At 43.8% G+C, this 27,109-nt stretch overlaps 1 protein-coding gene across 4 annotated transcripts in view; it reads right to left on the reverse strand.

Moving 5' to 3' along the window:
* The window catches only part of LOC139262042 (gamma-aminobutyric acid receptor subunit gamma-2-like), a 161,906-nt gene that overhangs the window by 21,313 nt on the left and 113,484 nt on the right, over nucleotides 1-27,109 (reverse strand). For 3 of the 4 annotated variants that reach the window (XM_070877203.1, XM_070877202.1, XM_070877204.1), the window contains 2 exons: nucleotides 16,212-16,364; nucleotides 3,391-3,596 (listed from right to left, as the gene is read on the reverse strand). In XM_070877203.1, coding sequence (XP_070733304.1) covers nucleotides 3,391-3,596; nucleotides 16,212-16,364 — 359 coding nt within the window. The remainder of the gene's footprint in view (nucleotides 1-3,390; nucleotides 3,597-16,211; nucleotides 16,365-27,109) is intronic. The other variant, XM_070877205.1, reaches the window with a different exon arrangement.

Here is a 27,109-nt window from a genome sequence, read left to right on the forward strand (position 1 = left end):
GGCCCTCTCTTTTGTAAAAACAGATGCAAAGTATTCATTAAGAATCATACCCACATCTTCTGCCTCCATACACAGATTTCCTTTATGGTCTCTAATAGGCCCCATTCTTTCTCTAGTTATCCTCTTGCTCTTAATGTATTTATAAAACATCTTTGGGGTTTCCCTGATTTTACTTGCCAACATTCTTTTATGTTCTCTCTTTGCTTTCCTGATATCTTTTTTAATTGTGCCCCTGCACCTTTTATACTCCACCATTTCTGCAGTATTGAGTTCTCGGTATCTGTCATATCATTCCCTTTTTTTTATCTTAGCCTGTATGTCCCTTGACATCCAGGAGGCTGTAGATTTTTTTAGCCCCATCCATTTTTTCTTTAAGGGAACATACTTGCTCTGTACCCTCAGGATCTCCTCCTTGAATGCCTCCCACTGCTCTGACACTGATTTACCATCAAGTAACCGTTTCCAGTCCACTTTGGCCAAATCCCATCTCTGCTCAACAAAATTGACTTTACCCCAATTGAAAACATTTTTTCCTGGTCCACCTTTGTCCTTGTTCATAACTACCATAAATCTTACTGAATTCTGATCACTGGCACCAAAATGCTCTCCCACTGTTACCCCTTCCATCTGCCCCTCTTAATTCCCCAAAACCAAGTCCAAAACTGCCCCCTGCCTTGTTGGGCTTGTTATATACTGGCTAAAGTAGTTCTCCTGAATGCATTTTAAGAATTCCGCACCCTCTGTACTATTTACAATACTTTTTTCCCAGTTAATATTTGGGTAGTTGAAATCCCCCACTATTATAGCTCTATAGTTTTTGCACTTTGCAACAATTTGCCCACATATTTGTTCTTCTATCTCCCTTTGACTGTTTGGGTATCTATAATACACTCCTAGTAGTGTGATCGCCCCTTTTTTTTACTTCAATTCAACCCATATGGCCTAATTTAATGTCCTCTCTAACATATCATCCCTTCTCACAGCTATAATTGTTTCTTTAATTAATACTGCAATGCCCCCCTCCTTTTTTTTACTCCCCTCTCTATTCTGTCTGAAAACCCTGTAACCAGGAATGTTGAGCTGCCATACCTGCCCTTCTTTCAGCCATGTCTCAGTCATAGCAATAATATCGTACTCCCAAGTGTCAATCCGTGCTCTCAGCTCATCTGCCTTATTCCCTATACTCTTTGCATTGAAGTATATACCATTTAGTGTTGCCAAACTATCCTGTTGTCTATTTTCCAACCCTTGTTTCTTCTGTCTTCCAGATTAATTTTCTACTTTTCTATTGCTCAATTCCAGCTTTGCCTTTCTCCCCACTGAATCTATTCTCCGGTTCCCATCCCCCTGCCAAGCTAGTTTAAACCCTTCCCAACAGCACTAGAAAACCCTCCAGTGAGGTACTGGTCCCGGCTCTGTGGAGGTGCAACCTGTCCAGCTTGTACAGGTCCCACCTCTCCAGAAACAGTCCCAATGCCTCAGGAATCTAAAGCCCTCCTGCCTGCACCATCTCTCCAGCCACTCATTCATCTTCTCCAGCCTCCTATTTCTGTACTCACTATCACGTGACACCGGCAATAATCCGGAGATTACTACCTTTGCACTTGAAATCAGGGAAATCAACTTATCGCCCCGTTCCTGCCAGAAACTCACCAACCATAATTTTGACACTGCAGCGGAGTGAGGTTGGAAATGCATCTATTGGAAGGAGATGGTTGCCTCATGAATACATTCAAACAGGGGTTCAATCAGGTCATACAGACTCTGACATGATTTTAACTGGCGGATCAGAAGTCGTGTCCAGCATTCATAGTGCCAACCATTGAGTAAAACTTTGCGGCAGGGAGAGGATGAGAAAGTGGTAGAGAGAGGACTTTCAGTTGTGGTGATAGACACCAAACCACAAACACAGAGAGATGTGAAAAACACACGCAGGATTACAGAGAAGAACGAAGTCACATTTATGTAGCACATTCCATGTTCAGACATTACCAGATGGCTGTGCTTGGGTTTTTGAACATGTTGAACATGTGAACATGGGCAATACCAGTTTTGGTCAGTCTGTCCTGTTCTGTTATCTAGTAACTGTGCACAGTATAGGGACACATCAGAAGCAGAAAGAGGGGAAACTAATCAAATAGCCTCCAAATATATTGTCACCCTCCCACCCTCCTCAAAGGTGAAGGTGTGTTTTCCTTGTGATATTAACAACATCAACTCATCGGTGACTACTTTGACAGAAATAGACTATATCTCTGACAAAAAAAGACATACATTCAAACAATAAATATTGTTATAGAAATAAGCATACATTCTAAAATTAAATAAATACATTTATTTTTATTGTAAAAATAAACATGAAGTACCTTTGACGAAAACATCCGAAGAAGCTTTTTTTAAAAACAAAACAGAATAAAAATATTTAATGAAAGCTTAAAGGGACATATCACAAACATAATGCAAATTAAATCTTGAATTACAGTAGAAGGAAGTGCAGACCCAACTCAAAAGAATCAACAAGTAGTAAGAAACTTATTGTGGAACAGGCAACATCGATCCAACCAGAATAACCTGGTGCATTCATTGATGGGCTGCATTGTTGGCATTTGGAATTGAAGACTTGGTTTTGAAAAGGACAGTTCCATAAAATGCATCTGATTATTCATATTATGGATAAGTAATTTCCCTTATTTTTTATTTTTGGTTATAATAAATAAATAATTAATACAAATAAATAAAGCAACTGTTTCCTGTAAAAGTTGTTTAGAATGCATTAATAAAAAGTATGTTGGTATGATTTACACAGCATTATCTGGTTACAATGATCAGCCAACAGGTGCATCAGTTAAATCTCATGTCAAAGACTGTAACAGTGGTTAAGGTCGAACAGTAGGATTGGTAGATATACAATTATGAAGCAGAATGGAATGTGATGGCAGCACATTTGAACATTGCATGCTTCACATTTTGTCATGGTGACACAAAGTTAGATCACTAACATGCCTCAGAAAAGAGATGAACCATTCATTTAATCAAATGAGCAGATTTGGTCAAATGGACAGCATCTTCATTCTAAATGGAAAAAAAAAGGCTCCTGAAGCACAAAATGTGCCATATTTATGCTCAAAAGAAATACCCATCCCAAAAATATGGTATTTGAGATTGTAAATTGACATACTTGTGCACATCTACCTATTTTATTTAAATAGTCAAAAATAAAAAGGCCCTATTATAATCTTTGAAGGAATCAGTGCTACAGCAAAAAGCCATGACAAAGCTTTTGAAGAAATGCTTTCATACCAACACTTATAGTGTGAATATTCTTATCATGTTTATAAATTCAAACATCAATAATTGTGTCTAAGAATATTATTATGGTAAGGTACATACTCGATTCTTCTTCTTCTTGTCTTTGTCTTTACTGGGCTTTCTGTTACTGACAAAATAATGCAAGGTCCCATATTCAATCAGAGCAGCAAACACAAAGATAAAGCAGACAGACACAAAGAGGTCCATTGCGGTCACATAGGAAACCTTGGGAAGAGATTTGCGAGCGATCGTGCTCAGTGTGGTCATAGTCAGGACGGTTGTGATGCCTGTAACGAAAGTAAGACCGTAAACAAAGAAATGTGATCAAATTCCTTATTCATGACTTGTATTCATGAACTGTAACTCGCTCCAGAACAATAGATAATGAAAGGTTCCACGCATTTTCGCATTTTATCTTTGCCTTAACATTACATTGATTCTAAACAAATGACACTTTCATGAAGGAATTTTATGGAACTTAAATATACCTCTGCATTTTTTTTAGAAAGGCACATCATCGACCAAATCATTGACATTGTGTAAGAGAATGGTCCCTCCTAAAACTATATCACAAAATGATGTCCTCTAAGAGCCTTGGATGTTGGTCAGATGTGACATAAGTAATAACCAAAAAACAATTGTCTTACTTAAGATAAATGGGGAGAGAAATTGGGCTGTGTAGCACAGATGAAGGGTAAAGTGCAGATGAACTCATCGGAAACAAGCAGCAATGAGACAGTTTTGCACTTCCTTTGCAGGTCCGGATGGCGACGCTGCCGATCCTCATCCTGGTCCTCCTCCTGCATCTCCTCCTGTGCCTCATCCTCCTGCACCTCATCCTCCCCCTCCTCCTGTGCGCCATGCTCCTGCACCTCCTCCTCCTGGTCCTCCTCCTCAAGTGGTACTGGTGCCTCGTCCTCCAGTGGTTGTGCCGTCATGATTGCCACATTGTGAAGCATGCAGCAGATGACCACGAATAGGGAGATCCGCTCAGGCGAGTACTGCAACATTCCTCCTGAGCGATCCAGACAATGGAACCTCTGCTTAAGGATTCCGATACTCTGCTCAATTATGCACCTGGTGGCTGAATGAGAGTCATTGTAGGCTTGCTGCGCAGAAGTCCTGGGGTGGTGAAGGGGAGTCAACAGCCAAGTGCACAGTGGGTAGCCCTTCTCTCCAAGGAGCCAGCTGCAATCTTGGTTTGGCCCAGCAAACACACCGGGCACACCGGTGTGGTGCAGGATGAAAGCATCGTGTCTGCTGGCAGTATACCGGGCATCAACTGCCATGATCTTGTGGTGGTGGTCGCACACCAGCTGGACATTGAGGGAGTGGAATCCCTTGCGGTTTCTGAACATATCAGGATTGTTCTGCGGCGTCCTCAATGTGACGTGTGTGCAGTTTAGCGCCCTGAACCTGGGGAAACCCGCAATCCTCACAAATCCGGTCTGCCGCTCCAACTGCTTCTCCATGCTCATCGGGAAGGATATATAGTCCCTCCTCCTCATATAGAGAGCATCTGGTACCTGTCAGATGGAGCTATGTGCAGCGAACTGCGAAATGTTCAAGAGGTCTGCTGTTGCAGCTTGGAAAGATCCAGTTGGATAGAAATTAAGTGCTATAGTGACCTTGGATGAGACAGTTAGAGCTGTCCTCAACCTTGTTTGAGGCTGCAGGTCTGGCAGCAGGTGAGTGCACAGCTCCATCACAATGCCCTTGTGCAATCAAAGTCTCCAGAGACACTGGTCATCCATCAGGTCCATGTATGAGAACTGCTGTCTGTAGACCCTTTAATGATAGGGCTTTCTGCCCCCACATGGCATCTTCCTCTGACAGCTGCCTCATTGCCTTCTCCCTCCTGCTCTTGTTGGTCATCACCCTCTGCAGCCTGCTGCTGGCAAGCACCTGCCGCCTGTGCAAGCTGCCTCCTGTCCATCTCGCCCACTATGTGGTGCGTAGGGTCTGCGTACCTGACCCTCCTCCTGACGACAGGTCCTTCCTGGGCCACTTCTCTGGGTTCAGGTCTGTCACCATCTCCATGGTCTTCTGCATGTTCCTCAGCCATGTGTGCTGCATCCCTTGCCCGCTGCCTCTCCAGCCGTTGAAGATGGCGCCACCTTCTCATGTGTACCTCCCTGCCGCGCACAATGTGCAGGAGGCATTCCGCTGCCAGCACTGACCCCATTTAGTTCTCCTCCAGAAGCAGAGCCTCTAGAATGACGGCTCTCTGTTGTCCAGATTGAAGAGCCTAATCCACTATCACTCAATCCCGCTGTGAGTAAGGCAACTGGCAAAGTTTGGAAAAGTCCACAAAAATATCGGCCACAAGAATGCTACTACACGCAACACGCCTTTAAAGGCTTCTGTCGGTCTTGATCAAGCACTGTGTACCGACCCAAAAACCTGTCTTGGCACCAACAAGTGGCCAGAAGACTTTTGATGTGAAATGATGTTCCGGGTTGGGTCTATGGCGGCGCACGCTCTGATCACGTTGTAAACGACACATCTGCAGGGTGGAAGTGGGGTGAGCGGGGCGGATCTCCACATCACAGCAAAAGCCCATGAGGGCAATTCCGCACTCGCCGGCCATTTCACACCGCCCCCTGGCCGCCACTTTCAGATGACCAAAGGCCTTCTCGAAAGGAGCAATTTTGGCCTCATGGAGATTAAAATGAAACAGAAAAAGGAGGCTGATGACAAACGTAAGGTTGATAGTACAGTAGAGAACCAAAATGAATACAGAAAATAGAAGAGCTCTAAAAAGGAAATAAAAAGGGCAAAGAGAGAGTATGAGAATAGATTCGAGGCTAGCATAAAAGGGAACAAAAACACATATAGCAAAAGGCTAGTCAAAGGATGGGGCCAATTAGGACCAAAAAGGAGATATTTGTGTGGAGGCAGAGGGTATAGCTGAGGTAATAAATGAGCACTATGCATCTCTCTTCACTAGAGAAGTGGAGGCTGCCAATATAGCAGTAAAGGAGGAGGCAATAGCAATATTGAATAGGTTAAAAATAAATAAAGAGGAGGTACTTAAAAGGTTAGCAATACTCAAAGTTAAAAAGTCACCCGGTCTGGATGAGTTGTGTCAAAGGTTATTGAGGGAAGTAAGGCTGGAAATCACAGAGGCTCTGGCCACAATCTTGCAATCCTCCTTAGATATGGGAGTGGTGCCAGAGAACTGAAGAATTACAAATCTAACACCCCTGTTCAAAAAGGGGCAAGGGATAAACTTGGTAACTAAAGGCCAGTCAACCTAACATCATTGGTGGGAAAAACTTTAGAGACAATAATCCAGGGCAAAATTAATTGGCACTTGAAAAAGTATGAGCCAATAAATGAAAGGCAGCATGGAGTTTTAAAGGCAAATTGTGTTTGACCAACTTGGTTGAGTTTGTTTGATGAAGTAATAAGAACATAAGAACATAAGAAATAGGAGCAGGAGTAGGCCATATGGCCTCTTGAGCCTGCTCTGCCATTTAATACGATCATGGCTGATCTGATCATGGACTCAGGTCCACTTCCCTGCCCGCTCCTCATGGAGCGGGTTTGATACGGGTAGTTCAGTTGATGTGTATTTGGATTTTTAAAAGGCGTTTGACAAAGTACCATATAATAGACTTATAAGAAAAATTAAAGTCCTTGGGATTAAAGGGACAGTGGCAGTATGGTTACAAAATTGTCTGAGGGACAGAAAGCAGAGAGTCGTGGTTAATTTTTGCTTTTCAGACTGAAGAGAATAATGCAGAGGTGTTTCCCAGGGGTTAGTATTAAGGCCACTACTCTGTTTCATATATATTAATGACCTGGACTTGGGTATACAGTGCATAATTTAAAAGTTTGTAGATGATATGAAACTCCAAAATGTAGTAAATAATGAGGAGGATATAACAAACTTGAGGAGGGCATAGACAGATTAAATGGGCAGATTAAATTTAATGCCGAGAAGTATGAAGTGATACATTTTGTTTGGAAGAATAAGGAGATGTAATGTAATATAAATGGTATATTATAAAGACGGTGCAGAAACAGAGAGTCCTGGGGGATCTGTACACAAGTCTTTGAAGTTGGCAGAACAAGTTGAGAAGGTCATTAAAAAAGTATTTGGAATCCCTGGCTTTATTAATAGAGGCAAGGGGGCCGAAATTGGCCTCATCTGCACCTTCCGTGAGAAGTTCCGGGTGGGGGGGTGATAACGGTACACGCAAATCAGTGTTCGCCCGGGCGTTGTGTGGGCGCTACCAGGCACCGTCCCGCTCCTGCCGGTAGCGCCCCCTCGGATCTTTGCTGAGTGCACCACCTCGTTACCACCCCCGTCCGCCCACATATATTTGGCCTCTCCCCCTCAGGTACCACCTGGCACTGACAACAAGAGCTTCAGCTGTCGAGTTGCAGCTGGGAGGTGGCTGGATAAGTGTTATTTAAAGGCGTCATGTTGTCCAAAACTTTTCTGTCGGCCATTATAATTTCCAGTTTGCTCACTGATAGGCAGAGTGCCTGTTGTAAGGATTGTAGCGGGTTTCACCTCGAGGACTGTTCTGGATATTAAACATTGCTTTGTTTAATTAAGGGCAAATTTGATTCTTCAACATTTATCTCGTTTAGGGGACTGTGTTGGCACTCGACCTCCTGCTGTGACGTCACCATCACAGGTTTCTTAGGCAGAGACAAATGCGGGGACAACGGCAGAGAGAAAGAGAGGTAGCAATACAAAGAAATACACCAGGAGAAGGAGATCCAATACAAGGAGAAAAAGAGAGAGGGAGAAAGACAAAGAGGGAGAGAGGGAGAAAGGCACAGAGAGAAGGAGAAAGACAAGTAGAAAGGCAAAGAGAGAGAGAAGGAGAAAGATAGGTCCAAGGACAGCAAGATGTGGCTGGAGGGAGAAGGCGCAACAGGGCTGGCAACAGGAGACCTTACCTTCCCAGAATATTCCGGCAGCAGTTCTCCTACATCAATTTCACTGAGGAGCAGTATATTCGAAAACTGCACTTCAGCAAAGACATGGTCACAGAGCTCTGCCACCTCCTGCAACCAGACCTCGAGCCTCAGACCAAGGTGAGGACGGTTCTCTCAGTGGCAGTCAAGGTCACCATTGCCCTCAATTTCTACACCAATGGAACCTTCCAGTGTGCAAGAGGAGACATCTCCAACATCTCTCAGTTTGCCGTCCATTGCTCCATCAGCGAGGTCACAGATGGTCTCTACAGAAGGAGAAGGGACTATATTTCCTTCCCCATGACCAGAGAGAAGCAGCACGAGCCTGCATGTGGATTCATCAGGATAGCAGGCTTTCCCATGGCGCAGGGTGCTATTGACTGCATCCATGTTATTTTGAGGGCACCGCATCACAATCCTGAGATCTTCCATAACTGCAAAGTCTACCACTCACTGAATGTTCAGTTGGTGTGCGACCAAACACGTCGCATCCACACCATCAATCCTGGAAGCAGCCATGATGCCTTCATCCTGCGCCAGCTCTCTTCCAGCTGGCTGCTCGGAGACAAGAACTATCCGCTCTCCACCTGGCTCATGACTTCCCTCCGTTACCCCACCACTCCTACCCAGCTCTCATGCAATGAGAGCCATGGCGCCACCAGGAACATTATTGAGCAACCAGGCATAGCCACACCACTTCAGGAGGAGGAGAAGGACCACGAGTAGCACTAGGAGGAGCAAGAGGAGGAGCAACAGCAGGAGAACAAGGAGCAGCAGGAGCGGCATCCATGATGGAGGAGGCACCGACTCCATCGCGATCCTGCAAGAGAGGTCCACCACTGTCACTTCAAAGCTCGTTTCAACTGATTTCTATCCCACTTCCCGGTTCTTCTGACCGTCCCCATCACCACATCAATTTGCCTTTCCATACCGCAGCCCCAAAACTGAGAGACAACAGCAAACAATAAACAGTTCAATCAACATTTATAGAATAACAATAACATGTATAAATGTGTATTTATTCATCACCCTTGTGCATTTCCTCATATCCCCTCTTTTGTTGACCTATTCTAATACTCCTCCGCAGTGTGTCCCCTGTGGCTGCAGCATGGCTGGTGGAAGGCTGCTGTGTGTCAGGGCCTGAGACTACAGATGGCCTTGCAGGACACCATCGACCACCTCTGGGTCTGGAACGCTAGGCTGTAGAGTGCACCACCTCAGGCTAAGCGGCACCTGGTGCACTACTAATCTAACCTCTAAGTGACAGAATCTGAGATAGTGCCTGCGGGTGAGAGAAGCAGTGATGCAGTGCTTTGCTCCTCCTCCCCCTCTTCATCCTCATCCCCTTCTTCTTCTCCCTCGTGGCTCAGTGGGGGGTGGGGGTGGAGGGGGAGCAGGGGGGCTCAGGGACAGGCTGGTCTTCTGCTGCTCGGTTATCTAAAAGCATAAATGGCACAAGAGTCACGTTAAGATGAGGGCAGGGGGGCAGGAATGGAGCAAGGAAGTTTGAAGAGCTGGAAAGTGATAAAGCCATCTGGTTTAACGGGAAAGTGGGATGAGAAGAGGGGATAAAGATACCAATGTTACCCCCAGCGGGCTCGACGTCTCCGCTGGCCACGGCGCCCACCACCTGCGGGCCAATGAGCCACAGCACTCGTTCTTCCAAGTCAATCAGCTGCCAGTTCAGCTTCTCCTCCCGTCCGTTGCTGCTCCTTCTGTTATGTGCTATCTTTCCCTGCAAAAGAAAGGAACCTGTGTGAGTAAGAGTCCAGCTATGTATGTGGAAGATACGCCTGCTGTTGTTGAATAACTGTGAATGTAGGCAAGGCGCGAAATGGGGATGTGACTGTGAGTAGGTACAGATGCTAAGTGGTTGCCTGTTGGGTTAAGTGCTGGTTTGCAGAGTGTGCGCAGACAGAGGCTCAGAGGCTGGTATGTAAGAGTTGTGCAAATATATACTCATCTTGACCACCCGACTGAGGTCATTGAAATTCTTCTGGCACTGTGTTGGGCTCCAGCTCTCAGTGAAATTCAGCAATGAAGAAAATGACCAGGTGCCACCTGAAACAACATCCCTTTTAAGAACTGGAATGAGCAGGAGGCTGATTATTGCTGAATGAAATTCACATGAAATTGGGTACAGCTCTGGTAATAGTGGTGTAGCAGCACCCCGCTGAGGTCATTAGTGCCTCAGATATCACCTCCCTTCATTTCTGAGGCGAAAATACTCAATTTTCCACAATTTTTCAGCCCATCTCGCCGGACACTATCCTTCCAAACAGTTAAAAATTAGCGCGTTGCCAAATTTCACCCCCACAGTGTACAAAGCAAGGAAGTTATGCTGAATGTTTATCAAATACTGGTTAGGCCACGGGTGCAGTATTGTGTACAATTCTGGGCACCACACTTTAGAAAGGATGTCCAGACCTGAGAGAAGGTGCAGAAGAAGTTTGCCAGAATTATACCAGGGATAGGGGAGTTCAGTTAGGTGGAGAGACTGGAGAAGCTGGTGTTCTCCTTAGAACAGAGATGGTTAAGATGAGATTTGATAGAGGTGTTCAAAATCATGAACGGTTTTGATGACAGTAAATAAGGAGAACCTGGGACCGAAGTTGGACGGCTACCGTGGGGTTTGGGTGGCTGATTGAAAAAATTGATCAGCCGCCGCGGTCAGGTGAGCTTCCCTGTCCAAGTCATATTCAGCTCGGGGTCGGAGCGGAGGGGGGATTTGAGCGGTGGGCACTTCTGCCAGAAACGACGGGGTGAAGCCGCAGTAAAGGAAGGTTTTCAGTGGTGACCTCAGCAGTGTGCGGGCCACTGAAAAGAGGATAGAACAGCAAAATTCAGGCATAAAAAGGTAGGATTTTTCCCAGCAGTGCCCCCGCTAGCTTTTCCAGTCAGTGCACAAATGCGACACCAATTAGAGTTTTACTGCGATCTGGTCCGTTTGGTAGGGAAATAATTTTATTAATTATTAGTGTTTTTAGTTCAGATTCCAGCATGCGCAGTATTTAACTTTTGATATAGTTTTATTAATTGTTTTGGCACCATTCAACCTGCCGAGTGCTGCTCAGAGACTTGCACATTCTTTTGTACAACTTTCAGGTTTGACTCTTCAGTGGCGACTTGTGGGCTGCAGACATCTGCTTAGCAGGGTTCACCCTGAGGATGGGAGGAATGTTGGGAGGGCAACACTTGGTACACCTGATCAGAGTCAGGGCGGCACACAGGAGATGGCGCTCCATCAGCACCGTGCAGACAGGCATCGGGCAAGGGAGGCAGCAGCCATGTTTCATTCATTTTGCGTTCGACCAGTGTTCCCGCCGTCTTCACCGGCTTGAATCAGGATTGCGGTTGGCTGCTTGGTGACGAGGGATATCCCCTGTCCACTTGACCGCTCCCTCCACTGCGCAAACCCCAGGACAGCACCAGAGCATGCATACAATGAAGCTCATTGTGCCATCAGGTGCAGCACTGAGCAGTGCATAGGCATCCTTAAACAGAGGTTCCGGTGCCTTGCAGTACTCTCCTCAATGGGTCTCTATAATTGTCGTGGTCTGCTGCATGATACACAACCTGGCCATGATGAGGGGACAGCCGCTGAAGGTATCACCTGAGGAGGAGGAGGAGGAAGGAGGAAGGAGGAGGATCCCCGTCACCCCAGAGCTAGGAGGCGTCGACCCATCGCCACCCTGGAAGGGCCGGGTGCAGACTGCCCAGCACCCTCCTGGGAGGGTGCATCTTCACATATATGGAGGTACCTGACACCTCCCCTGTAATCTCCCTTCATGCATTATGTACTGCCTGTCTGCCAACGTCGCCCCATGTCAGGAAACAGTATTCTTCTTCTGTCCTCCACACCGTCCATCAGTGTCTCCAGCTCCATATCAGTGATCTGTTGAGGAGAGTGGCTCTCCTTGCACCTCTTACATCAGCCATCCTTCCAAGCTCCTTCCCCCCTTGGGGCCTTGCTGCAAACCCGGGTCTTTAAAAAGGCTAGGAAGCAGCTGGCTCATTAGAAACCCTTATCTGCATGCTGAATTTCTCAGTGGTCATAACATTCAAATTAAGACAGCCACATCGCTGAAAAATCCACTTTGGAAGGGTTCATTAGCGCTGGAACCCATTTTTTCACTTTTGGCACTGAATATGGAGTGGCCCAGCCATGAAAATATTTTAGCGTTAATGGCCCCAAAAAGGTGGGGCAGCACCAGCTTTCCAGTGGCACTGAATTTCGGGCCCACTGTTTTCAGTGGCAGAAGGATGGTACCAAAGGTACAGATTTAAGATGATAGGCAAAAGAACTAGAGGTGACATGAGGATTTAAAAAAAAAATGGAGCGAGTTGTTTTGATCTGGAATACACTGTCCGATCGAGTGGTGGAATCAGATTCAACAGTAATTTTCAAATGGGAATTGGATAAATACTTGAAGGGAAAAAATGTACAGGGCTCTGGGGACAGAGGTGGGGAGTGAGACTAATTGGACAGCTCTTTCAAAGAGCCAGCACAGGCACGATGGACTGAATGGCCTCCTTCTGTGCTGTATTATTCTATAATTCTATGAAATCTTTCCTTTTAATAAACTGTCCTCACTAATGTGAAATATTATTTTCAAACGTTTTGCATTAAGTGCTGTCTAAAGAAGATTAATTATATACCTATTGTACTGGATGTTTGCTCGTTTTTTTGGCAGTTAAATATATTACCCAATAACCAATTCTTCCCTGGCAATTGTTCACTTTTCAAATGAAGTGCCCATGCCCTCATTAGATCCTGCAACACTAAAACTAAAATATTTTACTACTTACTGCGGTCAATTCATAGTGCAAATGGATACATTTTAAGTCTCTGCTTGTAATGATGACTCAAGTGAGCTCTTTCAAAAAGACAGCTTTGACTTATATTTACTCCACTGTTTTAAGTGGCAAGAGATGAGCTTAAATGTCTGTCAAACATTTGCCAGCATAGGGAGATGTAACTACCCATTAGGACCTCACTTTAAAAGCTACAAATCTGTCTGGAATAGGTCCAAAAGGATAAAACTGAAATCAGATTGTATTAACTTGAGTCTGTACATCACATAAACTATATTTCCTTTTCAGCTCTTATATAAAGGATATATTCGGGTACTCCCATTCATGGTATTCTGGATCTGACATTCATGACATGAGCACAGCTGACCAACTACACATGGTAACAAAGTCCTGAGTGTGTTATGACATTCATTCTGTTCAGTGGATAAATATTAGATCCAGAGGGACTTTAATCATTCTCACTGCTTTCTAAAACACATTTATGTCCTGGAAGTTATGTTTTAAATTGTGGAGAGTTGTGTCTAGTGGAGGTCAGAAGTACTTCTCTGATGCCACACAGAATGGTGAGGCTGGGCTTAAATGTTGGGCTGGATTGATTAGTGGGGACTATCAGTCAGTTTTCAATAACCCCGTGGTTGCATAGAGGTATACAGTTTCAGCCTTGACTCAGTAGTAGCACTCTCGTTTCTGAGGCAGAAGGCATGGGTTCAAGTTCCACTCCCGAGACTTGAGCACATAATCTAGGATTAGGGAGCGCAGCATTGTCAGAGCTGCTGTCCTTCAGCTGTTAAGCCGAGGCCCCGTCTGCCCTCTCAGGTGGCCGTAAAAGATCCCATTGCACTATTCTAAGAAGATCAGAAGAGTTCTCCTGGTGTCCTGGTCAACCACTGCCTAAATTAGATTATCTGGTCATTTATTTTGTTGCTGTTTGTGGGACTTTGCTGGGTGAAATTTGTATAAAAAATCATGAATCTGCAGAAATTGCGAATTATAAAATAAATAATAATTCTATTAAAGAAGTAGCTATACCGACTCAGCAGATGATGATGCAGGAGAAATTCTAGCCACATCAGATATAACTATACAGAGGGCTAAGGTCGTTATGAGGTCAGGACACGAAAAGCAGATCTCCCAGCAGACATGACCAATCTGATAATGGAGGTAGCAAGAAGCCATTGGATAAGAAAATTGACTATAGAAGAACAACAAGACATTTAGAACAGAGATAAGGAAAAAGCTTGCCTCATGAGGATGGGAGGGGGCTGTCAGAGGTGCTCACTTTCCTGTAATTGGACCATGGAATGGGTAAAAATGACTGATACAAGGTATTCACTGGCCCACCAAAATAAGATATAAAAATGGGCAACTGAGAAAGGGAGAAACAGGCAGTTAAGGTGAAGAGCTTCCCCAGGGTGGAATACATGCTCTCTACAGCCTAACACCTTGGTCAAGCTCAACCTCTGCAGTGGATCAATGCTGGTCTAACACAACCACCAGCCTGGGAAACGACCAAACAGAAGAGACCGCTGCCGCAGGCTGTAGGGTTCCAATCTGAGCCCACTGTACTGCCTCAATGTCCGTCTGTTCGTTCTGTTCCGGGGCCGTAGATCATTCTCATAGGTCATGGTTTGTATGCCTACTATATCCATCTTAAACACGTGTTGTATCTGATTATGCTTCTAACTGCTGCTCTTTAGTAAAACGCCTAACAACTCCTAAGACCCTTTGGGTAATCTGTGTGTGACCTGTGATCCAAATCTCACAATTATCTGCTGTGTTTCCTACATTACAATAGTGAATAGATTCAGAAGTACTTAATTGGCTATAAAATGTTCTGGGATGTCCTGAGGATGGGAGAAAAGCATTATATAAATCCAAGTCTTTCCTTCTTTATATGGAAATAAAATAGTGTAGGCAAAAACCATAGCAAACAACCTCTTCAGCATAAGATAAGCAAACAATATATAATTACTCACAATTGAAATAATGCCTAGAATGATGATTTTTGACACGTTAATGTTCCAAGCATTTCATGTTGCTGAAGAATCATGTTTCAGCATGTGATTGATTAGATGTCACAGTTGATTGACAAGAATCAGAACAAATCAGGTAACTGTCACAAGTTAGACTGATGTGGTATGAAATCGGCCTACAGAATTTAATACTGAAAAATACACTTTGTGTTTTTTACAACAACAGATTGTCTTCAGAGGATTCAAATGGTGATCGACAGAGGTCGAATGCATTTTTGGAACTGTTCAGAACTGTCTGTCTAGCTATATTATTTTTATACATTATATGTACATTTTCAATGATGAATTCAGTAACAACTGGGACAGCTGATGGTCTCTACCAGCACTACACGGGCTATAAACAAAAAGAAACTGAATTTAGATTGCAATGTTAAATTGAAATCCTGGATTTCTTTTGATCAATTAGGGATTATGGAGACATTTGAGAGTTTTCTCTTCTGTGGTTAATCATCTACTCATAAAATTCAAATTGTACTAATTGATCAATGGAAAAAATGGGTTTGATTTACTGAAAGGTATTTTCACATGGAATTGTGCTCTGAAAAACACTCCATAAAGTCCACTGTAAATAGAATTAAAGAAAACAAATACTAAGAAATTACTTCAAGACTGTGAGGGAATCTCTGGGTTTCACCTTAAAATTCAGATGCCACTACTAACAAAATGATATGTTAAACTTTTGACTGAAATCTCAAATTATAGAGATTTAAACAGCCATTGCCATTGTCGGATCTCAGGGAGATGCACCAACTTAGGACTGAGTCACTCTAATTACAAACCGATTGCCCATTCCCCAACACATACCCACATCGACACAAACATACCTCCCCACCACACAAAAATATGCAGAGTTTCCATTACCATGTTAGCATATTGGACAAGGAAAGATGTGATAGACTTGACACCTATCATTGTACTTTTCGCAGTGACAACACAAAGGCTAATGTGACCAAACGAATGTGGGAAACAACAGCTGAGGTTAGGACATGATTTTATAAGAATTTTAACTTACCTTTTAAACATATAATTGTTTAAAAAAAATTATTCTAAGGACTAAAGATAGTTATTTTTATGTACATAAAGTTAATAGTTCTAGTGACATAAGCATTTCATTACCTAATGATGTTCTGGCTGGTACTGCATCCTTATTGATCCAAAATGATACCCAGGATAAAACAACAGTCAATGTGCAAGGGATGTAGGTCTGAATGGTGAAGTAGCCCATCCGTCTGCTGAGATCGAAGTACACTGACATTACAACATAATCTCCTGCAGAAAAATGAAAACATAAATTAATCCTCCACTCATGATAAAGCAACATTGGCCTGCATTTTGCGGTCAGTGGCAAATGAACGCTGCTCGCAGTCATTACGCTTACAGCTGTCCACATACTTTTTAGGGACTTTAGCGTGGCAACTTACATAGAAAATAGATGCAGGAGTTGGTCATTCGGCCCTTCGAGCCTGCACCAACATTCAATAAGATCATGGCTGATCATTCCCTCAGTACCCCTTTCCTGCTTTCTCTCCATACCCCTTGATCCCATTAGCCGTAAGGGCCATATCCCTCTTGAATATATCCAATGAACTGGCATCAACAACTCTCTGTGGCAGGGAATTCCACAGGTTAACAACTCTCTGAGTGAAGAAGTTTCTCCTCATCTCAGTCCTAAATGGCCTTCCCCTTATCCTAACACTGTGTCCCCTGATTCTGGACTTCCCCAGCATCGGGAACATTCTTCCCAATCTAACCTGTCCAGTTCCGTCAGAATCTTACATGTTTTTATGAGATCCCCTCTCATCCTTCTAAACTCCAGTGTATAAAGGCCTAGTTGATCCAGTCTCTCCTCATATGTCAGTCCAGCCATCCCTGGAATTAGTCTGGCGAACCTTCGCTGCACCCCCTCAATAGCAAGAATGTCTTTCGTCAGATTAGGAGACCAAAACTGAACACAATATTCCAGGTGAGGCCTCACCAAGGCCCTGTACAACTGCAGTAAGACCTCCCTGCTCCTATACTCAAATCCCCTAGCTACGAAGGCCAACATACCATTTGCCTTCTTCACCGCCTGCTGTATCTGCATGCCAACCTTCAATGACTGATGAACCATGACACCCAGGTCTCGTTGCACCTCCCCTTTTCCTAATCTCCCACCATTCAGATAATATTCTGCCTTCGTGTTTTTGCCCCCAAAATGGATAACCTCACATTTATCCACATTGCACTGCATCTGCCATGCATTTGCCCACTCACTTAACCTGTCCAAGTCACCCTGCAGCCTCTTAGCATCCCCCTCACAGCTCACACCACCACCCAGCTTCGTGTCATCTGCAAACTTGAAGATATTACACTCAATTCCTTCATCTAAATCATTAATGTATATTGTAAAGAGCTGGGGTCCCAGCACTGAGCCCTGTGGCACTCCACTAGTCACTGTCTGCCATTCTGAAAAGGACCCGTTTATCCCGACTCTCTGCTTCTTATCTGCCAATCAGTTCTCTATACACATCAGTACATTACCCTCAATACCATGTGCTTTGATTTTGCACACCAATCTCTTATGTGGGACCTTGTCAAAAGCCTTTTGAAAGTCCAAATCCACCACATCCACTGGTTCTCCCTTGTCCACTCTGCTAGTTACATCCTCAAAAAACTCCAGAAGATTCGTCAAGAATGCTTTCCCTTTCACAAATCCATGCTGACTTGGACCGATCCTTTCACTGCTTTCCAAATGCACTGCTATTTCATCCTTAATGATTGATTCCAACATTTTCCCCGCTACTGATGTCAGGCTAATCGGTCTATAATTACCCATTTTCTCTCTCCCTCCTTTTTTAAAAAGTGATGTTACATTAGCTACCCTAGGAACTGATCCAGAGTCGATAGACTGTTGGAAAATGATCACCAATACATCCACTATTTCTCGGGACACTTCCTTAAGTCCTCTGGGATGCAGACTATCAGGCCCCGGGGATTTATCAGCCTTCAATCCCATCAATTTCCCTAACACAATTTCCCGCCTAATAAGGATATCCTTCAGTTCCTCCTTCTCACTCGACCCTCGGTCCCTTAGTACATCCGGAAGATTATTTGTGTCTTCCTTCATGAAGGCAGAACCAAAGTGTTTGTTCAATTGGTCTGCCATTCCTTTGTTCCCCATTATAAATTCAGCTAAATCTGACTGCAAGGGACCTACGTTTGTCTTCACTAATCTTTTTCTCTTCACATATTTATAGAAGCTTTTGCAGTCAGTTTTTATGTTCCCGGCAAGCTTCCTCTCATACTCTATTTTCCCCCTCAACTAAACCCTTATTCGTCCTCTGCTGAATTCTAAATTTCTCCCAGTCCTCAGGTTTGCTGCTTTTTCTGGCCAATTTAGATGCCTCTTCCTTGGATTTAACACTATCCTTAATTACCTTGTTAGCCACGGTTGAGCCACCTTCCCCATTTTATTTTTATTCCAGACAGGGATGTACAATTGTTGAAGTTCATCCATGTGATCTTTAAATATTTGCCATTGCCTATCCACCCTTAACCTTTTAAGTATCATTCGCCCGTCTATTCTAGCCAATTCACATCTCATACCATCGAAGTTACCTTTCCCCAATTTAAAGGACCCTAGTCTCTGAATTAACTGTGTCACTCTCCATCTTAATAAGGAATTCTATTATATTATAATCACTCTTCCCCAAGGGGCCTCGCACAACAAGATTGTTAATTAGTCCTTTCTCATTACCTATCACCCTGTCTAGGATGGCCAGCTCTCTAGTTGGTTCCTCGACATATTAATTTAGAAAACCATCCCTAATACACTCCAGGAAATCCTCCTCCACCGCATTGCTACCAGTTTGGTTAGTTCAGTCAATATGTAGATTAAATTTGCCCGTGATAACTGCTGTACCTTTATTGCACGCATCCCTAATTTCTTGTTTCATGCTGTCCCCATCCTCATTACTACTGTTTGCTGGTATGTACACAATTCCCACTGGTGTTTACTGCACTTTGGTATTTCGTAGCTCCACCCATACAGATTCCACATCATCCAAGCTAATGTCCTTCCTTACTATTGCATTAATTTCCTCTTGAACCAGCAACGCCACCCCACCTCCTTTTCCTTTCTGTCTATTCTTCCGAAATGTTGAATACCCCTGGATGTTGAGTTCCCAGCCTTGGTCACCCTGGAGCCTTTTCAGTGCAGCGTCCTCTACTGGTGTTCTAGGACCTGTATAAGCAGAGCAAGCAACGGTGTGTCTCTTCAACCAATCAGATTGAAGAATCCTTACTGAGATATGCAGAATCTAAATCAGGACGTGTAGGTTAGAATATTTAATTCAATATAAAATCATCTGCAGAATGTGAAATAAAGAGTGGGGAAAAATGATAGGATTATGAGATAGAGATAAAAGAGACAGAAAGAAAAGGTTAATTTTTTAAAATTAAAAAAAAATCTCCAACAGTAATTAAAATCTGAAGAACTGAGAAGCTACACGTAAATTAAAACTTCAGTGCCATTGGTAATAATTAAAACTTATCACACCATTAAATATTCACTTACACCTGAATACACCAGCCTTACTTTGTTTGGCAAGTTTAGGCGGTACGTAGTGGGTAGACACACTCTTGTCAGTGTTGTCGACCAGGCCAACATCCCCAGCATTGAAGCACTGACCACACTCGACCAGCTCTGTTGTGGGGGTCACATCGTCCCCATGGCTGACACGAGACTCCCAAAGCAAGCGCTATATTCGGAACTCCTACACAGCAGGCAAGTACCAGGTGGGCAGAGGAAACGTTTCAAGGACACCCTCAAAGCCTCCTTGATAAAGTGCAATATCCCCACCGACAATTGGGAATCCCTGGCCCAAGACCGCCCTAAGTGGAGGAAGAGCGTCTGAGAGGGTACCGAGCACCTCGAACCTCGTCGCCGAGAGCATGCAGAGGACGAGCGCAGGCAGCAGAAGGAACATGTGGCAAACCAGACTCCCCACCCTCCCTTTCCTTCAACGACTGTTTGTCCAACATGTGACAAAGACTGTAATTCCCGTATTGGACTGTACAGTCACCTAAGAACTCATTTTTGGAATGGAAGCAAGTCTTCCTTGATTTCGAGGGACTGCCTATGATGATGACTGGGTAAGTAATGCAACTTCATGCACTTCATATATTTTAATGCCGAGTCTCTCGGTCAGGTACTTGGAGGAGAAGGGAAAATTGGACAGACGCTTTCTGATATCAGCATTTTACTGCGCGTAAGCGGACACTGTAAGTTGCTGTCTGATTCACTACATAATAACAGTGGACATTAATAGCCTCACCATCACTATTACTGCAAAATCAAGCCAATATGTACAACATGGATGTTCTAATCACAAATGATTATATGACACTGTTAAGATTTCTACTACCCAGTTTTATAAGGGGAAAGTTCCTGTCTATAGAGATAGAAAGGGAAGATTTGGAGACATTAAAAACATAAGAAATAGGAGCAGCAGTAGACCACTCCGCCCCTCAAGCCTACTCTGCCACTCAATAAGATAATGGCTGATCTTCTACGTCAACTCCACTTTCCTGTCCTATCCCCATATCCCTTGATTCATTCAAGGAAGGATTTCAAGATATACAATTATCCTTTTCAATCAAATGATTGACCACAGAAAAGTGGGAAAAAGTAAAAATAAAGAACATGCAAAATATAAACAAAATAATTAATAGTGTTTCTTATCTATCAGTGAAACTTTGAGACCGTAACAAGCGTTATTTTTCGATCTTTGCTGGATTTTCTCAGAGGCGATCCAAGTATAGTGCAGACTGTGCCGGTGATACAGGGTCTGACTGAGGATCACGTGTTCACTTGCTATATCTATGTTTCATAAATTGGATTCCATAGCTTAGTCAACAAATATTGGATCAGTCCCATTTTTCCTTTGTCACCAACATGTAAATGATTTAGTAATTAATTTAGGAACATGTTATCTTTAAAAGTGGTTTCTAAAACAGTTCACCTGCCTAATGTGACACTCTTACTCACCTAAACCGACATGGAACTAAAGTGATGAAGTGTACAAATTCAAAATGACATCGGTCGACAAAACTAATGTGATACAGGTCTGCAATACCAAGTAGTATAAGTCTACAAAACTAACATAATACAAGTATACAACACAAGCTTGCATCTCAGTCAGAAGGTTATGGATTCAAGTCCCATTCCAGAGACTAAAGCATAAAATCTAGGCTGAGTCTTCAGTGCGGCACAGTTGGAATTGACATCTTTTGAATAAGATGTTAAACCAAGGCCCTGTCTGCCCTCTCAGGTGGATGGAAAAGGTCCCATGGTACTATTTTGAAGAAGAGCAGGGGAGTTCTCCCTGGTGTCCTGGCCAACATTTATACCTCAATCAACTCAACGAAAATAGATTATCTGGTCAGTATCACATTGCTGTTTGTGGAACGTTGCTGTGTGCAAATTGGCAAATTGATTACACTTCAAAATTACTTCATTGGTTGTAAAGCGCTTCGGGACATCCTGAGGTCGTGAAAGGTGTTTTAGAAATGCAAGTTCTTTCTTTTATTTAACGTGACACAATCAACAAAACCAATGTGAGACATTGGAGTAGATTTTCAACTTGCTGCCCGGGGATAAAACCGATGCTGTGGATGGGAAATAGAAATTAAAATCAGGAGGTTTCTATAACAGGCGGCCGGTCGATCCGCAATGTCACTTTTACACCTGGGCGGCAAATTGAAAATCGACCCCATTATCTGCATCAGCAATATGCCACATGGTCTACAAAACCAAAATAACACACGTTGCACAAATCTAACTTGACTGAGTGCAGGACACCAGCATGATAAACAATGCACAACACAAATATGATGTGGTTTGTGAACTAACATGACAGTGCACAAAAACAGTTTTTAAAATGCTGAAGGTGCTGCTCTGATGGCTTAAATGCGTTTATCCAAGTAGTAGCTAGACTATACTAACCAGGCTGGATTATCAGTATGTGCCAAGTTAATTGGTCAGAAAGAGCTCTACAATTAGCATCAGCAACCTGATTTGAGGAGAAAAATTAGCCTTGCTGTTCATTCCTTATAACTAGCCAGTGACTCATGCTAGAATTGCATGTATATCAATGTTAGGTAAGGACAAGATCAGGCTTGGCTTTGAATTCCCATTTTCAGTCAAATAACCTGCTGACACTAACTATTAAGCCTCACACATGAGGTACAAGAATTTGACCAAAGCCCATGGAACCTTTATCTAGTGAGGAGTTAATGGTTTCCGGAGAGGAGGTGGGAGAAAAAAATTAGCAGAAAAAAATAAAAATAAACAGCATGAAATGGTGACAGGTATAAATAATTCAGATGTAAGTGCCTAAACATAGGACTCAAGTATAAAATTAACAATCTTACAAGCTTGAAACATAATGAGAGATTAGAAGACATTCTTTTTTTCAGCAGTGGAATAGGTTCCCTGTAAAAACAGTTAATGCTATTTTGAGAAATTGCTTCAAAAGAAGAGCTATAGAAGTATCTGGTTAGAAATAGACTGAAGGTTATGTGGACAAGTATAAACAAATATGATAAAGAACTCTAAGGGGCTGGATTTTCACGAGGTTTGCGACCATGTTTTCACCGCGATTTGACCCTCTGTGGCGAAAACCCGGTCGCAAAGCCCGGGCGGGATCCTCGGTTACCTGTTTGCGGCAGTGCTTCCAAGTAGCACCGGGGAGAGGTGCGCCGACGTGCAACGACTCGGATTGTGTTTGCATCCGAGTTTCGGCACTCTCCCGACCCGTACGCGCGCTCAGAATAGTGACAGGTCTAACCCGTCGGTGCAGGTAAGTTAAAGCTTTTATTTTAAAAAATTTTTTGCAGCGATTCGATAGATAAGGGTTTTGTAAATGTTTTTGAAATGTTTTTTGGAATTTTTTTGTTTTTGTTTCTCCCCTTCTCTCGCAGTGCTCCCAGTCCCGGACTAAAGTCGCCGAAACCCACGGTTTGCGCCGCGAATGCTTGTGCAACACCTCCTTTACCAATGCGCCCTGGCCCAGATGTAAAGGCCGAAGGTGTGGGCTAAAAACGGTAACGCAGCGAAAACGGTAAGCTTCACGTATCACTACTGTTTTTGCCGAAAAACCCTGAAAGCTGAAAATCTGGCTAGGACGAAGACAGTTCTTGTGCTACTGGTATGCTTCAATATGTGATCTGTGGCAATAAATCACATGGCAAAATAACAGAGGTGTAAGGATCAACATTCATGGAGCTCAATTTTGCACAACCCCTTTTTCCGGCGCACTTACCTTAAGTGTGCCGACTTTGCGCGTTGGAAACGGCGCCGGAAAAAAGTCGCCCCATCCTGGCCACTCTTCCGAGTCCCAGCCTGGCGTGCATTGTGAAGTGGGGGGCGGAGCAACAGGCCAGCGCTGAAAACAGTGCCGGCATCTGCGCGCATGCGCAGTGAAGTCTGCGCGCATGCTCCTGCCCTCCCAGCGTGTCCTGTGGGCTGTGAGCAGGACCCGATGATCGTAGCCCCTATCCCCGGCCGAAGGGATGCCCCGATCTTGCCGTACCCTATCCCCGACCGAGTGGCCTCCTGCACCGGCTGGCCGAGTTCCCGGGCCGAGGTAGGACTTCAGTTTTATTTTTTTATTCATTGATGGTTGTGCGTGAGAGTTTTGATTGGGGGGGGGGAGGAGAGGTTTTTTTTGGGGGGAAGAGTGTTTTGTGGGGGGAGAAAAAGTGTTTTTGGGGGGAGAAAGAGTGTTCTGTGGGGGAGAAACAGTGTTTTGGGCGGTGGGGGGGGGGAGGAATTTTAAAGAAAAACTTGATTCTGGCATAAAGGTAGGACTTTGTTATTTGTTATTGATTGATAGCTTATTACTTTTTGTGGTTTGTTTAGTGCTTTGTAAGTCTTAGTGCTTTAAATGTACTAACCAGTGCCGAATTCTTAACTGCCCGCAAGGATTTTCAGAGCTGGCCACATACGCTGACCTAAGTCGATTTGGAGTAAGTTTTAGCTGGCCAAAGTGGCATAAATGTGGCCAAAACTGGCGTAAGTGTCTGAGAACGCTCCCTTTTGAAAAAAAAACTGAACTAAAAAAAATCGGACCTTACTCTAGAGCAAATGTTTGGGGGAAAATCGCATTTTATAACTTACGCCAGAAAAAACACCTTATTCCAAAAAAATTGATGCAAGTCATGGCCAAAATTTGGCCCTAGATTTCAGTTTAATTACTTTTGGGGGACAGGAAGGAAGAATTTGAAATGCCCTTCTGCAAGAGATTAAATATGAAAAGGACATAGATAGGCTAAGTGAGTGGGAAAAAATTTGGCAATGGAGTATAATGTTGGAAAGTGCGAGGTCATGCACTTTGGCAGAAAAAAAATCAAAGAGCAAGTTATTATTTAAATGGAGAAAGATTTCAAAGTGCAGCAGTACAGCGGGACCTGGAGGTACTTGTGCATGAAACACCAAAGAATAGTATGCAGGTACAGCAAGTGATCAGGAAGGCCAATTAAATCTTGGCCTTTATTGCAAAGGGGATGGAGTATAAAAGCAGGGAAGTCTTGCTACAACTATACAGGGTATTGGTGAGGCCGCACCTGGAATACTGCATGCAGTTTTGGTTTCCATATTTACGAAAGGATATACTTGCTTTGGAGGCAGTTCAGAGAAGGTTCACTAGGCTGATTCCAGAGATGAGGCGGTTGACATATGAGGAAAGGTTGAGTAGGTTGGGCCTCTACTCATTAGAATTCAGAAGAATGAGAGGTGATCTTATCGAAACGTATAAGGTTATGAGGGGGATGCAGAGAGGATGTTTCCACTGATGGGGGAGACTAGAATTAGAGGGCACGATCTTAGAATAAGGTGCCACCCATTTAAAACTGAAATGAGGAGAAATACTTGTCTGAGGTTTATAAGTCTGTGGAATTCGCTGCCTCAGAGAGCAGTGGAAGCTGGGACATTGAATAAATTTAAGACAGAAATAAATGATAAGGATATAAGGGGTTATGGGGAGCGGACGGGGAAGTGGAGCTGAGTCCATGATCAGATCAGCCATGATCTTATTGAATGGCGGAGCAGGCTCGAGGGCAGTATGGCCTACTCCTGTTCCTATTTCTTATGTTCTTACGTTCTTATGAAAAACCAAAGTTAGAATGGATGGCAGGAGTAGGCTTGCTGGACCAAATGACCTTATAGTAGTGTTTTCTTATTTTCTTAAAGCCAACATGGCACACAGTACCAAATTAATATGGTGCAAAGTAAACCAGACACAGAGGGCTAGAAATTGGTGAACATTGCACACATTTTATAGGCGTAAAACAGGTGCTACGAGGGGCAATTTTAGGGTTCAAAGTCCCACATTTTCATCATCATCATATGCAGTCCCTCGAAATCGAGGAAGATTGTTTCCACTCTAAAAATGAGTTCTCAGGTGACTGTACGATCCAATGCGGGAATTACAGTCTCTGTCACAGGTGGCACAGACAGTTGTTGGAGGAAAGGGTGGGTGGGGAGTCTGGTTTGCTGCAGGCTCTTTCCGCTGCTTGCCCCTGTTTTCTGCATGCTCGCGGCGATGAGACTCGAGGTGCTCAGCACCCTCCCAGATGCTCTTTCTCCACTTGGGCGGTCTTTGGCCAGGGACTCCCAGGTGTTGGTGGGGATGTTGCACTTTATCAAGGAGGCTTTGAGGGTGTCCTTGAAACGTTTCCTCTGCCCACGTGGGGCTCACTTGCCGTGTAGGATTTCTGAGTAGAGCACTTGCTTTGGGAGTCTCGTGTCAGGCATGCGAACAATGTGGCCCGTCCAATGGAGCTGGTTGAGTGTGGTCAATGCTTCGATGCTGTAAGGATGTCTGAAAAACGTCTGATCCAATATTGGGTCAGGCCATTTTTCAGGCATCAGAGTCAGCCGCCTAAAACAGGCAGTAGATCCTCTGCATATGCTAATGAGGGCCCTAACTCTTGGCTTTGGATCCATCGGAGCAATTTGCTGCCCTGCGCGGAGCAGGCACTGGGCTTGCTCTGTTAAAGCTTTGTTGGCATGGATGCGGTGCAGTATATGGCTGCCACTAAAAACATAAGCCAAATTTGAAAAACACATGTTGATATGAAGCCAGGAGGAACAAGTGTGCTTCTTCCAGCTCCATAGTACTGCTGAAGGCCCTGTTTTCACCCCCCCCCTCCCCACCGCCCCCACTACTGTTTCCCCCTCTCAACACTTAGCTAAGATGAAATTTGATGCTGCAGGTGCATGAGCTGCAGTTTCCTCAGAATATTTAGATGAGGCCCAGTTTTGGGTAGGCCATGGGCCTACCAGATCGGATCTGCACCCGCACCTAAAACCAGACATCATCGACGTTCTACCCCATAGTACATGAAAACAATTTAACATAAAAAGAATGAGTGGCATAAAGGGTTAGCGTTGAGGGCCTTCAGGCAGGTTCAGTTCCTGGAACAGTCTGCACTAGAATCTCTATTCATTTGTACAATTTTAACCCCCAGGGAAAATAACAGCTCGGGTAATGCTTTTGCAATGTATTTGTGATTTCCTTGTGTTCGTTTTTTAAAATGTAGTTATCTTATTTTTTTCAAATCAAATTTCCAAAAATATTGCAGCAAAAATATTGGTTCTGTGATTATGTCATTGCATCGCCAATCATGATATTGCTCATACCTTTATTACAGGTTACTTTACTGGAACAAGATGCTTTTCCAAATTGCAGTAAGCTTAAGGCTACTTTGTCAACGTGGAATTTGAAATTGTACTCTGTTGTCTGTTAAACCTACGATGATTACATTGGAGTAAATAATGGTGTAATATCCCCCTCCTTCCATCTACTGAGAAATTCCTGTAAATATTCTCCCAAGTTCTGGAAGAAAATTTGCTTCCCTCAAGATCCCAATTTAATTGTTGTAACTTAATATTTAATTTAAATGAATATCCACACTGAAATGGTTTCAATTAAGTTTACTAAGGAAGAGAAGATTCAGCAATGATCTCCAAC

The sequence above is a fragment of the Pristiophorus japonicus genome, chromosome 4 (assembly GCF_044704955.1).
Source record: "Pristiophorus japonicus isolate sPriJap1 chromosome 4, sPriJap1.hap1, whole genome shotgun sequence".
Lineage (NCBI taxonomy): Eukaryota > Metazoa > Chordata > Chondrichthyes > Pristiophoridae > Pristiophorus > Pristiophorus japonicus.